The sequence below is a fragment of the Acanthochromis polyacanthus genome, chromosome 13, assembly GCF_021347895.1.
Source record: "Acanthochromis polyacanthus isolate Apoly-LR-REF ecotype Palm Island chromosome 13, KAUST_Apoly_ChrSc, whole genome shotgun sequence".
Lineage (NCBI taxonomy): Eukaryota > Metazoa > Chordata > Actinopteri > Pomacentridae > Acanthochromis > Acanthochromis polyacanthus.
In genome coordinates, this window is record NC_067125.1 from 15,710,323 (window position 1) to 15,729,207 (window position 18,885).

The 18,885-nt window shown below is 39.5% G+C and overlaps 1 protein-coding gene across 1 annotated transcript in view; it reads right to left on the minus strand.

The window, feature by feature from the left end:
- The window catches only part of veph1 (ventricular zone expressed PH domain-containing 1), a 105,145-nt gene that overhangs the window by 43,094 nt on the left and 43,166 nt on the right, over positions 1–18,885 (minus strand). The window contains exons 5-8 of the mRNA XM_051957852.1: positions 15,246–15,409; positions 13,843–14,052; positions 5,244–5,464; positions 3,373–3,600 (exon numbers count right to left, since the gene is read on the minus strand). Coding sequence (XP_051813812.1) covers positions 3,373–3,600; positions 5,244–5,464; positions 13,843–14,052; positions 15,246–15,409 — 823 coding nt within the window. The remainder of the gene's footprint in view (positions 1–3,372; positions 3,601–5,243; positions 5,465–13,842; positions 14,053–15,245; positions 15,410–18,885) is intronic.

The following is an 18,885-nucleotide window of genomic DNA, read 5'->3' on the forward strand; positions in this document are numbered from 1 at the left end:
GAGGCGTTTGGTTTGCTCCCTTTCCTGTCAATCAAAAATCTTCCGGCTCAGGCCTAGTTATGTAGATTACGTACGCCTTGGACTTCCGTGTTTTCTGTATGTGTTGCTTTGGTATAGCTTCGTAGTTAGCTGGCGACTTGTTTTGCTCATCTTTTTTACATAATGGCAGATAAAGATCCAGGGGGACCCAGCCGTAAAAGACAACTTCACGAGTGCTACGCAAGTTTCTGGAGGGGGGCGTTTCTTCGTAAATGTTAAGAGGGGGGAGGTTAGAGGGGGGTGAGGGAGAGGTTGTATGTGCGCATGCGCATGCTACGTTCAAAGTCGTAGGAAATTAAATCTCCTCTAATGCCTTTAATTCATGATATTTTGTGGTCTGCAGGACTTCTCACTTCATATTACAGGGAACAAATACCCTGAAAGAGCGGCTCCTAAATCAAAGGGACTCTTTGTTTATCTTCCTACTTATTAAATGATGTCTATAAAACATATCAATTATTTTATAAAAGATCAATTTACTGCTGAACAACCTAAAGGTATTTTGAGACTTTTGCTAAAAATGGCTGTGCAATCCTGCAACAGGAATCAATCATGTAAGTCTACCACAGACACGTTCTAAAACCATTAGAAATGTGACACATTGTGTTAAAGTCGTGGCTTTCAGTTTTAAGGATTAAAGGTTAAAGAGAGTTAAACTGCAGAGTTCTGTATCAGTGTCACCTATTTTCAAGATGCAAGAAGAAGTCTGAAGAGATCAAAAATCCAGAAAAGAACCATTTCACTGTGGAACCAGCTTGTGGCCTTCACATCTCAACTGAGTGACCAGCATAGGACTCCCAGCTCTTTTAATAAATGGGTCAATATGTAATTGTGGGACTTTTTGGAACATAGTTGACTTTTTTGCTGTTTGTGGTCAGGAATTAACACACTTCCTTTAGAGATGTTTTTGTAATGGGTAACTTAGTTGAAAGTGATTTCTGGGACACAGATATAATTTGTTATTTTCCTTATAAAATTTGATATATTACCAAAAAGAAACATCTGTCATGATTATCTCAACTTAATAAAAAACACAGTCAAAACTATTCTTGAATAAGTTACTTTTATTATTGTTTAGCTAATTAGAAGACGGTTGTTTTTAAATGTGGACATTTTAGTGATATCCAGTCATTTTTTCATTATGAAGTGATTGTTTACATAAATAATCATGGAATTTGTAAAGACTTGATTATAATGAACATAAAAAACTTATTTTTAATAAATATGTATCCAATATTGTATGGACTTCAAAAGTCCCTCAATTATGTATTGACCCAAATTACATGTGCATGAAATGGTCCCTGTCATACAAAGGTTTTGTGAGGCTGAAGGGTCTCAAAAGGGCCAGAAATCTGACATTATTCTAAGATGACAACTGAAATTACTGAAGACCAAATTTGTCCAGGTACTTTCCATCCCAAGAATTAGAGGTCATGATTCATTCACTATTCATCTGCTATGAATGTGATCAACTGTAAAGAAAAAAAAAGGTGTATTAACTTGAATCCAATTTGCTAGAATATAGAGATACAGTCCTGGCTGACATGATTCGCACCCTTGGAATTTTTTCCAGAAAATACACCCAGAAATTGTTGCAATTACAAATGTTCTTGGTATACACGTGTTTAAATTCCTTCCTGTGCATTGGAAAAACACAAAAAGCAAAAGAAAAAAGCCAAAATTGACATAATTTTACATAAAACTCAAAAAATGGGCCAAACAAAACTATTGGCACCCTCAACTCAATATTTGTTTGCACAACCTTTGGAAGAAATAACTGAAACCAATTGCTTCCTAGAACCATCAACAAAGCTTCTTACTCCTCTCAAATGGAATTTGGACCACTCTTCTTTTGCAAACTTCTCCAGGTCTCTCAGATTTGAAGGGCGCCTTCTTGCAACAGCAATTTTGAAATTTCTCCATAGGTGTTCAATGGGATTTAGATCCGGACTCATTGTTGGCCACTTCAGAACTCTCCAGCGCTTTGTCTCTAACCATTTCTTGGTGCTATTTGATGTATGTTTTGGGTCATTGTCTTGCAGGAACACCCATGACCTCTGACGCAGACCCAGTCTTCTGACATTAGGCCTTACATTGCACTCCAAAATATTTTGATAGTCTCCAGATTTCATGATTCCTTGCACACGGTCAAGGCACCCAGCGCCAGAGGCAGCAAAACAACCTCAAAGCATCTTTGAACCTCCACCATGATTGACTGTAGATGCTGTGTTGCTATCTTTGTAGGCCTCATTCCGTTTTCTGTAAACAGTAGAATGTCTCTCTGTCAGCAGTGGGGTTCTCCTCGGTCTCCTGCCATAGCACTTCTTCTCATTCAGATGACGATGTATGATCCAAGCTGACACTTTTGCACCCTGTGTCTGCAGGACAGCCTGAATTTGTGTGGAAGTTGACATTTAGCCACCATTCAGACTATTCTGCATTGCATTCTTTCATCATTTTTTCTCTTCCATCTCCATCCAGGGAGATCAGCCACAGTTCAATGGGTTATAAACTTCTTGATTATAATACGTACAGTGGACAAAGGAACTTCCAGATCTCTGGAGATGGTCTTGTAATCTTAAGATTGTCATATTCTCCACAGTTTTGCTTCTTAAGTTCTCAGACACTTCTCAGCTCCTCTTTCTCTTCTCCATGCTTGGTGTGACACATATAGGCACACAACACAAAGGCTGAGTCAACTTCTATACATTGTAACTGCCTTCAGGTGTGATTTCTAGATTGCCAGCACCTGTTATTTGCCACAGGTGAGTCTAAACGAGCATCACATGCTTGAAATAAAATGATTTACCCACAGTTTTAAAAGGGTGCCCATAATTTTGTCCAGCCCATTTTTTGAGTTTTGTGTAAAATTAGGTCAATTTTGGCCTTTTTCTTCTGCTTTTTTGTGTTTTTCCAATGCACATGAAGGAAATAAGTGTATACCTAAAACATTTGTAATTGCAACAATTTCTGGAAGAAATTGTGTATTTTCTGGAAAAATTCCAGAGGTTATTATTATTATCCCAGATTTTGACAAATTTACTAAAATACAAGCATGAGTACAAGTATATGAAAAAGACTGTTCAAGTTGTCTGCTCGCTTTCTAAAGAAAAAAAATCTTTTAAATAACATGTCTTGAATGTTTGATAGTGCTGAATTTCTTCAATAAGCAGACAAAGATTAATGTCTTTTGGCTCCAGGCATCTTTTAAATCCACCAGGCTTCACTGTGACAGCGATAACGGACTACTCTTCATAAAAACTAAGTCTTCCGATCCAGTCAGATTTGAGGAGAGATTTAGCAGAGTCGTGTTATTGTTACACACCAACTGACCTGTTGAATCTCATCTCACGTCTCTCCTCCCTGACGGCTTGGCTCAGGCTGTAGCGCCGCTGGGGGGCGGGAGAGTCCTCCTCCACCTCCTCCTCCTCCACCTCCTCCTCCTCCTCCTCCTCCTCCCCCATTTTCTCCTCGAAGGCCTGGATCTTCACCTTCAGCCGCTGCTCTGACGCTCCTCCACCTGGAAGGGCTGCCCGGGGAGACGGACACGCCTCATCCACCCTGCAACAAATACAGAGTGAACAGCTGATTTGCAGCTGTGAGATGAAACTAAACAGACACACTTGGAAGGATTTTCAGCAGCTACACTTCTCCCCTTCAGTCCTTCTGGTTACTTTTGTGTAATTTCTCACAATGACTGGCTCTATTTCTGTATCTCTCAGCTCGTCCTCAATCAAGTTGTCCTGATTTCTTTTTCAACAAATCACCGTCCACTTGCTGGCTGAAAGAGGACTTCCAACTACCCCATTGTTTTTCTTCAGTTTCAACCCCCCCGCCCCTTCACTAATAAACCACCCTGCCTCTTTCAATCCCTCACTCCCTCTATCTTTCTTTCCAGAAGACCCCAAGCAAAGCCTTTGGAAGCCTCCACTCCTGCACACAATGTTCTTATTTAAGAGCGAGAGCTGTGTGTGCCATTCCCACACTCTAGCCAGATGAATCCCAGTCAATTTATGCACATGCAAACACGCACATACTGACACAAACACATGCTGTCCTCAAAAGCTGTGCATGTACACAGCTTTCTGAAGCACTTTCCATGACTTTCACTTATTGTAAACACAGTGCTTATGAAAGAAGTCACTGGAGGAAAGAACTGGATATAAAGAAGCAAAGAAAAACATTTCAGTAACATAGGGTCAATAAATAATAGTGAGGCGAGAGGAAATCATTTGAAGACCACATGAGAGAAAAATAGAGAAGTTGTACACTGAGGATAAAGAAAGTAAGGAGACAATGTCAAAGCAGACTTTTAACTGAAAGCTAAATCCGTGTCCATTTCTTTTTCTATTTAATTTCCTTTTCTTTAGGTTGCCTTTTCCCTCGGGATTAATAAAGCGTCTGTCTGTCTGTCTGTCTGTCTGTCTGTCTGTCTAATACGCAATGGTCAAGAGTTACGCCTGAGCCATTTTCAGGCTGGAAGTGACTCACTTAATTGTATGTATACAGGTCTGACAGTGTAGACGTGCATTTGATGATTACCTTTAGCATGTATTGTGCGCTGCCTTGTTATATTTGTCATGAGGGATTCTTGTCATTCATCAATGCTCTTTTTTCACTTGCTATGTAAAAGTATCCCTGCAGGTTCATCCACATGTGACCCCTGCAAGATTTTTTGGCATATACTGTATATTTTAAGGAATGCAGTTTGGCCCTCAGAGGGGGCTGTAGGCATTCATGTTACAGTAACTTGTCCATCTCATGTTAACCTAATTTGAGGACAAATTTACGGGTGTTATATGAAATGTTTTACTTTTCTAACAGTCTCTGTGTTATTGAAAATCATCAATCAGTAGAATGATGTTTCCAGACTCGTGCTTTACTATAGCCCACGAGGAATGTGATTGGTTTGCAGGATTACAGTTAAAATGGCTTCGCTTGTAACAAACCATTTGCCTGATGATGGTCCAGCAAGGAAACCTTGCAAAAGGGCATTTTTGCAAGTTCAGACAGTGCGTGGGAGTTTTTTAGGGCCATTTTTGGGTTTATTTGACAAAATTGGGGGTAGACCTGCAGCAAAGTCTCATGAGCGGGAATCGTACTCAGGCCGCTGCTTTGGGGACTATAACCCCTGTTCATCCACTCAACCTTTTGAGCGATCTGGGTGCCCCTGTGTGTGACATTTTGACCATGTATCTCCAAACCTGCAGTGTGTAGATGTTTTCTCCTCCAGTCGTCTTCCCAGCAGTCTGGCTATAGCGGTGAAAGAGTTGCTCATCCTGTAAATGTCTTTACCGCAGCCTCCCAGTAAAGCGGGGTAACGGTCGGTCAGAGCTCTGATCTCCAGCAGCAGGGTGTGGTGAAAGCTGTGGTCCATGCTGCCCAGAAGGGACACCAGGTAGACCAATGAGCTGTGAGCATGAGTCTGGAGGAAAGAGACAACAGAGAGAAAGTCAGAGTGGATGAATGTTGACATTACAGTTTGTGGTTATCCTGGTCCTCTCATAAAACTAAACAAAGGAAAAGGAAAATTAACAAATAATCAGATTGGGAGGCAGTTGTTTTACTGTACATTTCAAGTTGAAATAGTTATTTCTCATGTTGTGGGTCTCTCTTTGCATTGGGATTAGTGTTGTTCAGCTGCATGTATTTCGGTGAAGAAATAGTGAGTTTTACATAATTCAATACACATTAGTTTTGCACTTCCAGGCAGTTTGGTGCAACTTCTTCTGTTTCTAAATCTCGACAAACAATAATAAATACAAACACATGCAGTTGGCTCTCTGCAAACTTAGAAAATATAAACTTCTTCTCCCAAATGTAATGTCTCCCTTTGGCCTTTGTCATAACACCAGCATTTCGTCATCCCCGGCCTGCTTTTTGTTTACACCAAATCCAGGACATATACAATCTGCTCACCACTGACATAAAATTGTACTTCAGCGAGAATACTGTATGACTTGTGCTCTGCATACTCATATTCTCAGAGGATGGTTGAGGTTTCTCTTTTGCATGTACAAGTTTCTGCAATTATAATCAACATAAAGTCATAAATGCAACATATACCTTCATGTAATGACTATTTGAGGAGTTCATTTGTAAAAACCGATTGAAGACATTCTGAAAACGATTAATCCAACACTGGATTGATTAATATTTCTTTTACTGCACAACAAAAGACACAAGGAAAAGTAAATGAAACAGATATCTTTTGAAACGACCCAACAATAGTTAGTTTGATGTTCTTAGATTGCATAATTTAAAAAAATCATGATTTACGAAAAATAAGCAAAACACAGACAACTGTTTTTTTAAAAGGAATCCTTCATTTAAACTATAAGGTTTTATTTGTACCCTTTTCTGGAGCTTATCAATTAACAAAAAAGTGCACATTTTTACTTGTTATTGACCACAGAAACTTCTGTGATAATAAATAAACAGAGGTGACATGACTCAGCTCTCCTGTAGTGTTTCAAGGAAGCACCAAAGCCAAATATCCACATCTATTGACAAAAAACTGGATTTGCTTCAAAACTGAAGTCTCTGAGCTTGTAAAAACTAATTTTGGTTGGACTAAAAAATGAAAACATTAAAGATTTCACTTTCGTCCTCTGACAAACTGACAGACTGATTGATGGAGGGACAGAAGGACGGACAGAGCCAACCTGTGCTTACAGCTCTCAAACACTTTGTAATGAGGAGAAAAGAATGCAGTTACTGCATAGTTCAGACATGTTTCACGAGCTCTCTGTAGGATACTAAATTTATTTGTGGATTCTAAAACTACCAGAAAAGGTAGAACCTGACTTTTTACTGTAACAACATGCCAAGCAGGAATTTAAGAGTTTCTGCAGGCCAGCACAGAAATGACTCAGGAACATGTCCGGATTTTACAAGGATGTGTGCTTCTTTTGTACCACAGCTCAGGCTTTTAGTGCTGAGATGATTTTCCTTTTTAGGGACTTACTGCTACTCCGTCTAATTATTACAGCACAAGCAGAACTCATGTCGTTTACAGTTTACAAGTGTGACATTTTACCGTAATATTATTCAAAGCCTGCCAGGGCATCTGAGGCTCTCTTTAATCATCAAATGATACAGGCAGTGTTTAATTGTTTACAAAAAGCACTCGGCCTGAAAACCTCAGGAGTTTAACTAATAACTAAAATCATATGTAAACCAGTGCCAAAACGGACAATAACAGGAAGATCTGAAAATAGAACCAAATGTTGACTGTTTTATTAATTGTTTGTTTTCATGTTTTTCAAAAATCATGGCAGGGGAGCAGATAATCATCCAGAGTGCAGATCTGAAGATGATAGAAATCAACTCTTACTGCCTCATGTGTGCACAGACACAAACAAACACACGCATAAACAGTAACTGTAATAAAAGGCACACCCATGGCCCATTAATTTAAATTCTGGTAATTTATCAAATTCGATATTCAACATGGGGCTGCACAGTGGGAGAGTGGTTAGCACTTTTGCCTTGCAGCAAGAAGATCCCTGGTTCAAATCCCTGCCTGAGTGTGGGATCTTTCTGTATGGAGTTTGCATGTTCTCCCTGTGCATGCGTGGGTTTTCTCCAGGCACTCTGGCTTCCTCCCACAGTCCAAAAACATGCTGAAGTTAATTGATGACTCTAAATTGCCCCTAGGTATAAATGCGAGAGGGATTGTTTGTCTGTATATGCAGCCCTGTGACAGACTGGTGACCTGTCCAGGGTGTCCCCTGCCTTCGCCCGAGTCAGCTGGGATAGGCTCCAGCACCCCCCGCGACCCTAGTGAGGATAAAGCGGTGTATAGAGAATGGATGGATGGATATTCAACATTTTTCCAATTGTATTTGTCATTTTGTTTTTACCCAACTTTCAATAAAGTAAATGCATTTTAAAATGTGCTATTTGGCACTGATGCAGTCATCTCTCTCTATCTACATTCAGTGATCTTGAGAAATGCAACACATCTGAATGGTAATATGCCATGAGTAAAGACCATTAAACACCGAAGGAGAAAAACTGAAAAGCTCTTTGTTTTTTGTTTTTTTTCAAATATGGAAAAAAACCTAAAGAAATTAAGGTATTATAACAAAGTTTTTTGTGTTATCTTAAATTTTGACACCATTTTTTTAAACTTTTACTGTACATGTATATTGGTTCTGATATGAGAAAACCATATCAGACCTGTAGTGGGTGATTTAAAAACATGGGAACTATTCGCACATCTAATTCAAGAGGCAGATGCGTTGGAGAGGAAAGAACGCATCCAACAGGTACAAAAACTGGAATCCCTCACACTGTCTAACTTGCAAACATAAATTTGTTAAGGCAACGTCTTGGTACTAGACCTTCACTATTTTCCCATTTCAGTTACTTACTTTAATTTATTAAACATCGCTTTAATAAATGTTTGTTTGCAAGTTAGAGTTAAAATCCTGAAAAATTGATTGTAAGAAAACACTGCATCAGTCCAGGGACAATCAAAATGTTTTCTTTGCTAACATTTTTTTCTTCTTTTCTTTCTTTCTTCATCTGTATGTCAGTTGCTTTGCCATCAGTCAGAAAGCCCCAGTGTTCCCATGGCTGGTGCAGTGGCTGTCAGCCCACTGCTTTTGTTTCTCTAAGTGCCCATTCTTGTTTGCTCAGTCACTTAGTTTCTCCTGATTCTCCATCAGGATGCTGATCCCTCTGCTTCCTTTGGAGCTGCAGTCTGGCAAAGCAGCTCTGTGTTTGTTTGTCTAAACTAGTGTGTGTTTTCTGTCCCAGATAGCAGTAATGATTTGTGACAGTCAGAATATACTGCACATTATGGGAGGAAATATTTATATTTCTACCCAAATGGAGCAACTGTGGCGGGTTTCAGAAGTGATTCTCCCTGATATTAGCGTGCATGTTGATCTATTTAATGGCCAGTTTTAATGGACAAACAGGAGAAAACTAACAAAAACACATCTGAGTATATCAGTCATTCTAACTGTAGATTGTAAGCCCTATGTTATCCTGTCAGTTGCTTTACTACTATCATATTTTTAGGATTTTTAGTAGAAATGTACTCAAGCCATTTTTTTTTAAAAGAGGCACAACTATAAAATTATTTGATGTTCCTCTTTCTACCTTTTCAAACTTGTTCATCATCCAGCTCTATCTAGTGATCCCAGACCTGCTATTGTTTAATTTTGAAACAAGAAAAAAAGTACAAGAAAGACTTTAACATTCCCTCCAAACCATTTAAGATGATCACTCTCTGCAGCTTTAAAATTTGCTACAGAGTTGAATTGATGCCAACAGCAAATAAAAATAATATTGTCATATTATCAGAGGGCATTTTTACTACACAACTGTTTGGAACTGAATGGAATTTTAAAGTCTAGAGCAGTTTCTGTTTATATAATAAGTCCAGAAATACAATATAGACTAACTCCCATCAGGAGGTAAAGGAAGCCAAAGAAAGAATGGTGCAATCCAGTACAAATGCATCGTGTGTGTGTGTGTGTGTGTGTGTGTGTGTGTGTGTGTGTGTGTGTGTGTGTGTGTGTGTGTGTGTGTGTGTGTCCGTAGGGCACAAACACGAACCCATAGGAGGCACTCTCCACTGCCATCACCAGGAGGCCTCTGCAGGGGCATTTCCCAGAAAACACGGGTTATTTTCCAAATGGTTCCAATGTGAAGAAAGACAGGACACTGGGCTTTGACAAACTGTGTGTGTGTGTGTGTGCGCGTGCGCTGAAGCTGGGCTGGCAGGTTTTTTGACAAGAAGATTGAGGAGGAAGGGAGCTTTTGGAGGAAACTCTGCCTTGGAGTAATAGAAAATGTTCCAGCCCCACGATATCTGTGTGTGTGTTTTTATGTGTCTGTGTGTGCGCGTGTGTCTGATTAATGCATGTGTGGTAAGGGAACACTTCATCTTCAGACCGTCATGATGTGTTTTGCCTTTTTGCTAATTTCCCCAAATTGTTGTTGAACCACCATAAATGGACCCAGAGGAAAAGAAAAAGTGGGAGCCCTCAGCTGTCTTGTTGTCACTTTCATGCCTCTGAACATCCAGTGCAGACTTTAACATGTGACTTCATCTTTTGTATGATCAGTGTTGCCCTCTAGTATGATCAACTACATCTGAGAAACACATGTTGATAATATCCTGACTTTAAGGATTTCCTCTGAACAACTTTCAAATGGAAAAGAACGATAACAAGAACAGAACAATTCTGTGCTTTTATTTAAGATGCTAAGATGTTGATGTTAAGCAAGAATCATTTTACTATCTTACTTTAGCGTGTTAACCTTTGTTTCATTCTATTTTTAATGTCTGTGAAATAAAAGAAAGCAACCTATAAGAGCAGGATATAAATAGACATACATGTGAGCTGCCTGTCTCCTTATTCCAACATATGGTAGCCCAACATCATATGTCAACTATTCAAATAGGCCACAGGTCACATCTTGCACCATAAACAGCTGTTTTTTTATCAACTTATAAATACTCAGAAATATCTTCTCATGTCTCTGTTGCATTTGACGATGTTAAAGTGGTCAAAATTATGACTGAAACTCATGCCAGTTCATTTTTTGATTGCCAGATAGTCTTTATAGAAAAAAGTCAAATATTCATATTGAACAGTCAACTCTAATTCGAAACTACAGTAAAACTGAGATGGAATGACTTTAGTTTTGAAGGCATTTGGTCGTAAACCAAAGTATCAGACAAATTAAAAGTTAAAACCTGGTGATTTACTTTAGGTAAATATTTACGGATACCAAAGTTATTGCAGTTTATCCTGAGGAATAAACAAAAGTCTGTACAAAGTTTAATGGAAATCCATCCAGCATTTGCAGCGCTCGATTTAGACGGTCGCCAGGTCGCCGCGAGCGCCGGGAATCATGGGAGGTTGATGACATCATACAAAGTGGCTGCCTCCATGAAGAAAACATGATAGGTTCAACTCGATCGAGCGCTCGATTTAGACGGTCGCCAGGTCGCCATTTGCGACGTTTTTAGTCGCAAATGGCGACCTGGTGACCGTCTAAATCGAGCGCTGCATTTGCCAAGGCCCTAAGTGTGAACTTCATTACAGGACGACTGGAAAAGTCAAACTATGACCAAAAATGGTACAAATACATCATCTACATACCATGAATGTCTGAACTGAATTTCATGGAAATCTATCCAGTGGCTGTTGAAATGTCATAGTGTGGATCAAAGTGTTGGATCTACTCACAAACAGACCACACTGTTTGAGCCATGTGGCTAGTACAGCTCAGAATCTGCACTCAGTAACAGATCCTTCGCGGTTTGCATGTCTGAGACTCCACCACCTTCACCACACCTCCCTCTGTAGCCCATCAGTCAGCTGCGATGCCACCTTGCAGTTTGCTCCATTTGATCGTCTAATTAACCTACAATCACCAGCTCAAGTGTTTTGGAAGTGGCCTCCAATCACAGTCAAGTAACGGCTGAAACACCACTTTTTACATCAGGAGTAGTGCTATTAGTGGTATGGGCAGCCGAGTGTTTAACCAAAGGACTGTCCAAAATGAGGCACATGGGACGAATTTAGTCTCATTCAAAACAATTTTTTGTTCTCTAAACCTCCTACAAAATGTGAACTAACAAGATGTAGCAGAAGTTGCTCTAGATTAGTGGTACTCTGAGCCACAAAAAGCTTTTTCATCAAATCGGTGCGAATAAAATTGAATACAGACACAAATAACATAAAAATATCTGTCACACATGTGATAATCTAATATTGCTCCACTTGTTGAAGAACACAGCTGATTCTCCCTTTTTCACCACACGTTGAACCAAGCACCTTCCCTGAGGTTAATGTTCCCTTAAATTGCATTACGTTTGCGCCATTAGGCTGCAGCTTAAAATGCTCCTTCAGTTTTCCTTCAAAGGAGGTATTTTTCTCTCGCACCAGGACAGCAGTTTCTGACTCCCTCTGAGCTGAAAGCAGAGTTGGCATGTGTTTGTTTAGGACAGACGCATCCACTGAACACTGATGTAGGTGTTAAATAGCGGTCAAAACCTCCGGATCTGCCTGTCTGGTGTGAGAGTCTGTGTTTTATACTTGGCAGAACAACAGAGAACAAGTCATATGAGTGCGCAGCCCATTCATCCCTACTCATTAAAATAATCACTCCTGCCTGTTTCAGTGTGCGTGGATAACATCAGTAGCTTTATTTCTATGTAATTTTGTTTGTTGTGAGAGTTCTTGTTGCCTGATTTGGTTACAAACAGCCAGTGCACCGACAATACACCCATTTGTTGTAAAAAGCTAGCAGTATTCATCCACATTCGTGACCTTTAGTGTTAACAGCTCAGAGATTGAAATTATTTCAAGGACCTCCAGGCCCGGTTCAGCACAAAAGCATGCATTGTATTCCCATAATACACCTTCAGTTAAAATTTTAATGATAAACTGGTCTTTTTATTATTGTACAATGCTTATGGTTCAAATATCATCACATGGGCATTCGAAAAATGGTTTCAGAGGACTAAAAACATAACTGCCAGCAACACAGCAGTGAACACAAAGGACGGAGATGACAAAAATGTTACCAGCAGCGAAGACTCCAACCAAAGCTCTCTCAAGCTTAGCACTGACTACTATAAGCTTTAGTGTCTAAAAATATTCCTAAATCCTCTATACAGTGGGGAAGGTGTTTATTTTCTATCTCATGGTTTTAAAATAAATGGCTAAAATATTGCTGTAACAATTCTGTTACCTACATTTATTATGTTATCTATATTTGTAGAAATCTTTCGTCAAGTGGCAAAGCAGATGTTGCGTTCACCACTGCAGGCTGGGTGCTGGAGTTTGAGGGTACGAGCGCCGTTCTGATTCATAAAGCAAACACAAGGAACAACATTTCGTAATCACTTACTACTGTTTACTACTTTTTCCAGCTGTGTCCCAGTAGAATCTGTTCATCATAGCACTATTTTTCATGCTTTTTCTGGTGTTACCTCTAAATCATGTTAATTACATTCAAGTTTCAAAACATTTGAAAACTAAACAAGTAGCTTTGTCAAACACATATAAACATAAGAAACAACATAATGTTGCCAATAATCAGTATGCTTCTTTATTCTTATCATAATATTCCTTTGGTATTATCACTGACAGACATAAAGCTATGTGTATGTGGATGCTGATCCAGGTAAAAACAGGTGAAGATGAAATTAGACTCACTATAGAATCACTTAATGGCAGAAAACAATCACTTCTAGAAGTTCTAGGAGCCCTGCTGCATCTCCATTAATGTCAGATGCACCCAAAGTCATTTAGTTATAGAACTAGGTCTGAAGATCTCCATTTGTTTCTGTTATTTCCCTCTAGATTCTGCTGTTCCTATTGTTTCTTCACCTTCCTGGTGGCATTAATTGAGTTAATATGCCCCAATAAAAGGTAAAAATCTACATTTATGGGGTGCTGTTATTCAGAATGCGTTGCCATGTTGTCTCTTGTTTCATTGACATATGGACACGTATATATTATGGGATGGTCTAAGTATCTAAGGATCAGTTTTGGGGTTCAGTATGTTGCCCAAGGACACTTCCATAACAAAACACACATCCTACCCTCTGAGTCACAGTCATGCTTGAATAAGAGGCCTGCGAACATTCATGCCCACCTTTCCACAGACTGTTTTTTCACTCACGCCCCCTATAAAATGGCTTACCATTCAGTCTAAACACACCTGAGGCACATCTGAAAGTCACGCTTCCCTCTTCTGTTTCAATGCCAAACCACTCCAGCAAATAAATGTAAATGAACCTTTCTGTGTGAGTGTGTTTTTTACCTCACTGATGATGCCCACAGCACTGTGGATTTTGGCCACATGACCCAAGAAAGCAGGACACTGCTGTCCCACAATCCTGAGTGCAGGCAAAAAGCTGACCAATGAGGAAGGACTGGCCTGTGACACGTCCACAAGAGCACCCAGTAGAGCCTCAGTCAGGGACTGGTCACCTAGGTAACTGACCAACGTAGGCACCTGAGGGCTCAACATCTGTACAGATGGGAGGAAATAAAGACAGCAAGTCAGAGAGAGAGATGGAGAATAAAACAAAAGATAAAGCACCGTCTGTTTTCATTAACAAACTATTCCAGAAAGAGGTCTGATGCCTTTAATGAAGGCTGGAGGTGAGAGTAGTGACCTTGGCATGAGATGAAGAGACTGGTGACTGATAATAAACAAAAGCTTGACTGTAGGACTGTCTGGACACACTGAGCGAATGAACAGTTCCTCCTCATTATCTGCTGGTATCAATAGACTGCAGTGGACTAACAATGGAAACCATTTCCAGCTACCAGCCCTGAATAATGATGTTAACATCAAACAGCATCAGTGTCTCAGGAAGACAATGTGCTACAAATGACAAGCAAACTAAGTAATAAAAGAATTCCACTGTATTTTAGATCTTTTCAAAGCTGCTTCACTTCCAGTAAGTGAACACAGAGCATTTGGTAACTCGTGTGATGAATGCAGCTACAATCAGAGCACAAATATTTTGTAGCATCTGTGTGGGGGGTGCAGATTAGAATAACTCCAGATGGCTGGTTTTGTTGCTCCACTGAGTGAGATGATCCATGTTCTACCACTGAGTGCTCGGTTTGCTGGTATGTGGTACTTTACCCCCTCAGGTTGAACATCAGCAGCTCTGCTCCAAAATATGCAGGATTAAGGGAATTCCTGCTGAGAAATTTGTACTCCACATGCACTATTCAGTTCCTCAGTTCTATCTATGTTCCAGTAATTTTTCCACATTTCGATTTGAGCTCATTATGGGATAGAGCTGCATGAAACGATTAATTTTGACTCTTCGGCAGAAGTGTTATAAAAAGCCACACATGTACTTCACTGGAAGGCAAAGCCAAGTTAAATCTCAGGTGTCATTTAGTTGGAAAGTTCATTATTTGGATGATTCCACAGCTCCGACAGTAAATACCTCACTATCATTTAAACAATAGGTTGTAATACGGCTGGAAGGCTGCTTGTTTTCAGTGTTTAACGCCAAGGCTCACAAAGCTAGTGCCAACAAAAAGTTGTAACTGCATTACATTTAGGTTGCAAAAGTGGGACTGCTATTTATTCTGGCTCATGCAGTTACAAAAAAGTATCACATATGAAATAGTTTCATTCACCCACAGGACGTTGTGTTTTTTGGGTGCAGTTTTATGCTGCGAGGCACAAACACTTACGAGTGGATGTTGCTCAGCAACTATTTGAATAAGTCTGATAAGGTGTTGTTGCTCTGGAGATTCCAGCTGTGACATCATGGCAGTAAGGTTGCCTAGGTGACGGTGGATGGTGTCCGGTTGTCTGGGATAGACGGAGGGCAGAACTCGTAACAGCATGTGGTTACCTGCCATAAAGAGAGGACAGACACACATTTTAAATTTTAAACTTGGTCAGCAACATGTATAGATTACATCTTTACATAGGTCAAGTGCTTGACATGAAACAAAATGCTTTGATAAAGGATAGACCATATTCTTATATATATGTGTGTGTGTGTGTGTGTGTGTGTGTGTGTGTGTGTGTGTGTGTGTGTGTGTGTGTGTGTGTGTGTGTGTGTGTGTGTGTGTGTGTGTGTGTGTGTGTATATAATTGATCTATATTCTAGGTTTATTATTTTTATATCCCTGCAGCATTCTGTATATATGTATCATACTGTGAGTAATATTATACTTTAATATTTTTATGTATTCATAATTCCATATGTACTCTATGTATATTGCATGTACATAGAGTACATATGTACTCTATGTACATGCAGTATGTCCTGTATATTTGTTGGCAACATTTTTGTAACCACAATGTCAAACAGTTTGCTTCATTAAATTGAATTTGGGTGGTCTGTATATTAAACACATACTCCTCTACTGTGTTTTTATTGTGTGCCAACAAATTCCCAGTCTGAGACATACAGCATTCCATACAAAGTTGCGACCTTGCAGTGGTAGATAAATGTTGGAACCATGATTGCTGAGGAAATCTCATTATCTTGTGGTAAAACCAGAATTGTGCTTGTTACTGGACAACAGGAAAAGGTTTTTCACTCCATCAGTAACTGCAAAAATGCTTCATGTGCGTGTGAAGCTGTGGGAACAATTTGGATAACAATGTCACTTTTTCTTTTTCTTTTTTCTTAAAATAACTCTGGCTATCCTAAAACTTTGCACAACTCATCTCACTGCTTGTGTCTTTCTCTTCATCATTCCTGTTATTAGTGTCAGTGCATTCCCACATGGTAACTGTTAATTTGGTGACGATAAGTTTGTCACTACAAAGTAAATGCCAAAACCATGAAAATACAAACCAAACTGTATGAAAGTTTCAGTTGTCTGTGATCTAGCGGTAGCATCATAGCACTTGCATAACTGTTACTATTCTGAGAAAACACACCCATGCAGTCATTATATTATATCCAGAATTACGAAATAAAACTTTCTCCATTCGTCGTCAATATTCTTTCAGAGATGCTGATGCAGGAGAACAGAAAGTCCGTGCTGATGCATGACTGCACGTGAAGGGATTTAGAAATCAGTACACAGCCAAACAAAACCCACGAAATTATGCAATAGCCTTTGACTGACGAATGAAACATATTTAAATGATTCACTTTACTGAACAAAGACTCTTGTTTTCAATCAGTAGGTTCCTCATTGGTGGCATTTCAGAGTTTCATACAAAGACTTCTGTGTCGTGAAAAAAAAAAAAAAAACTAGACCACAAGAGATATTCTACATTTTATGTTTAAGTCCAGTGAGATTCAGTAGCAAATGATGAAAGCAGTACAGAATAAAAGTTGATGTTAGAAAAGCTGTACAGTTTGAAAAACGGAGCACATTCTATGTGGTGATAATGTTTGATGATTTATTCTTCTTCAGTCATTTATTGAAATTATATGCAGGACAGATGGAACAAATTGCAGTAAAAGAACGACACAAAGTCTGACAATGGAAGAAAGATGAAGGTTTCTATGGATGTTGTACCTTCCTTTTATCCAATATGTGTAGAGAAATGCTCATTTTCTTTTGTGCATGCTTCAGTCAACTGTACACGAACACAGGAAACAACCTGCCACCTGGTCCTGCCCAAAAATAATGAAGTAATTAACGTTCATTATTTAATTCCCATTAATCTGTACAAAAACCTGAGATTTACATTCACCTTTGGACATAACCAGGTTAGTTTCTCGTCTTTTCCTTTTTTCTACTCTATAAACTAACCTCTTTTGCCAGAAGTTTTACAGTATATTTACTGCACAAACAAGAGTGTGAGATCAATCTTCTTATTCAGCAACACAACTAACATACATTTCCCAAAATGTTGAATTATTCTCTAAAATGTATTTGTTTTTCTGAAAACAAGAGCATTCCTGAGGTCAATTGTGATAAAATGAAAACAGGTTAGTAGTTGTTTTGAGGTAGATTCTACCCAAAGTGTACATTTCTCCCATAAAAGTGGGGAAAAAAATGATCGCCAAGAGAATGCTGCTTAGAAACCATGTGAATAACTCTGATCAGGAGTTGTTCTTTTTTTAAATATCAGATAAAACGGTACCATTTTTGCCATAATATGTCAAACGAATAGTGGCTAAAAATGGCTTATTTGAACTTAATATGATGCACATTTGTCATATCTGAAAATCTCACTGCTGAAATCTAAATAAATGGTTTGGCACAGCAGCGGATTCACAGCTACAAATCAGTGTAACCACAGGTTGTGTGCTCAAAGACGTCCTGCAGCGTTAATGTTGTGACACTGATGAGCAGACAGGACTAACTGTTCTGTACTGCTGTGCAAAGGCAGAGGAGGGAAGAGAATATTCAGAAGACGAGCACTGCCTGTTATTACTGTATGTCCCCTCCTCTTGCTTTAACCATAGCTTACTCTGTACAACATCACACACACCTTACATACTGTGAACACAAATCACCATAAAAAGAGACAGATACAGTGTATGCACAGAAAGAGAGAGCTGTGAATAACCATAAAGTCGAGATTGTAGCATTTACAGGTCTGTTCAAAGGAATGTTAAAAGGCAGGAGGAGACACAAGTCTGCACAGAAACACACTGAGGAGGATTTATAGAGTGAACCTGTTTGAGTCCATACTGCACCCTCATACACATTCACACATCTGTCTAGTCATGTAATAAAATAAATACATCCCATTGATATTGCTGGACTGTTTGACATATTCGGACATATATTAGACCCTCCAGAAAAACGCAGGCAAAAATCCTTGACTATGCGGGCTAAAATCCTTGATTATGTGAATAAATATACCGGGGTTTTTATGCCATTTTATGCGGGGAAATTGTGGAAAGTTGCGAAGTATGCGAATAGTTGTGAAATATGCAAAAATATGCACGATTCACCTGCCGTCTGGCCGCGGAGGGATGTGTCCTCTAATCAGACACTGGGACTGCTGCGGGGTTACTGGACTGACAGCCTGTGCTTTGGGAGGAGGAGAAGCTCACAGCAGCACCTGCTGCTTGTTGAGGACAGTAACTGCAGAATGATCAGAGTTTTCCTGTCAGTCCTCCAAAACGGCAGAAAAAGTCGCTAGATTTGTGGCTAGGCGTTTTTGACAAAAAAAGTCGCTAGGACGCTTTGGAAAGTCGCTAGATTTTGCGAGAAAGTCGCTAAGTTGGCAACACTGGCGCCGCGCTCGGCATCAGCTCGTGCTTCTAGTGTCTGTGTGAATGTGTGAACTGATGCCATCAGGCCGGGCGTCACATAAAAACTCACTCACAACTCCATTTATATTGGTTATAGTTTTCTCATTTTATGCGGAAATTGTGAAATCAAGCGGGACCCACATATTTCT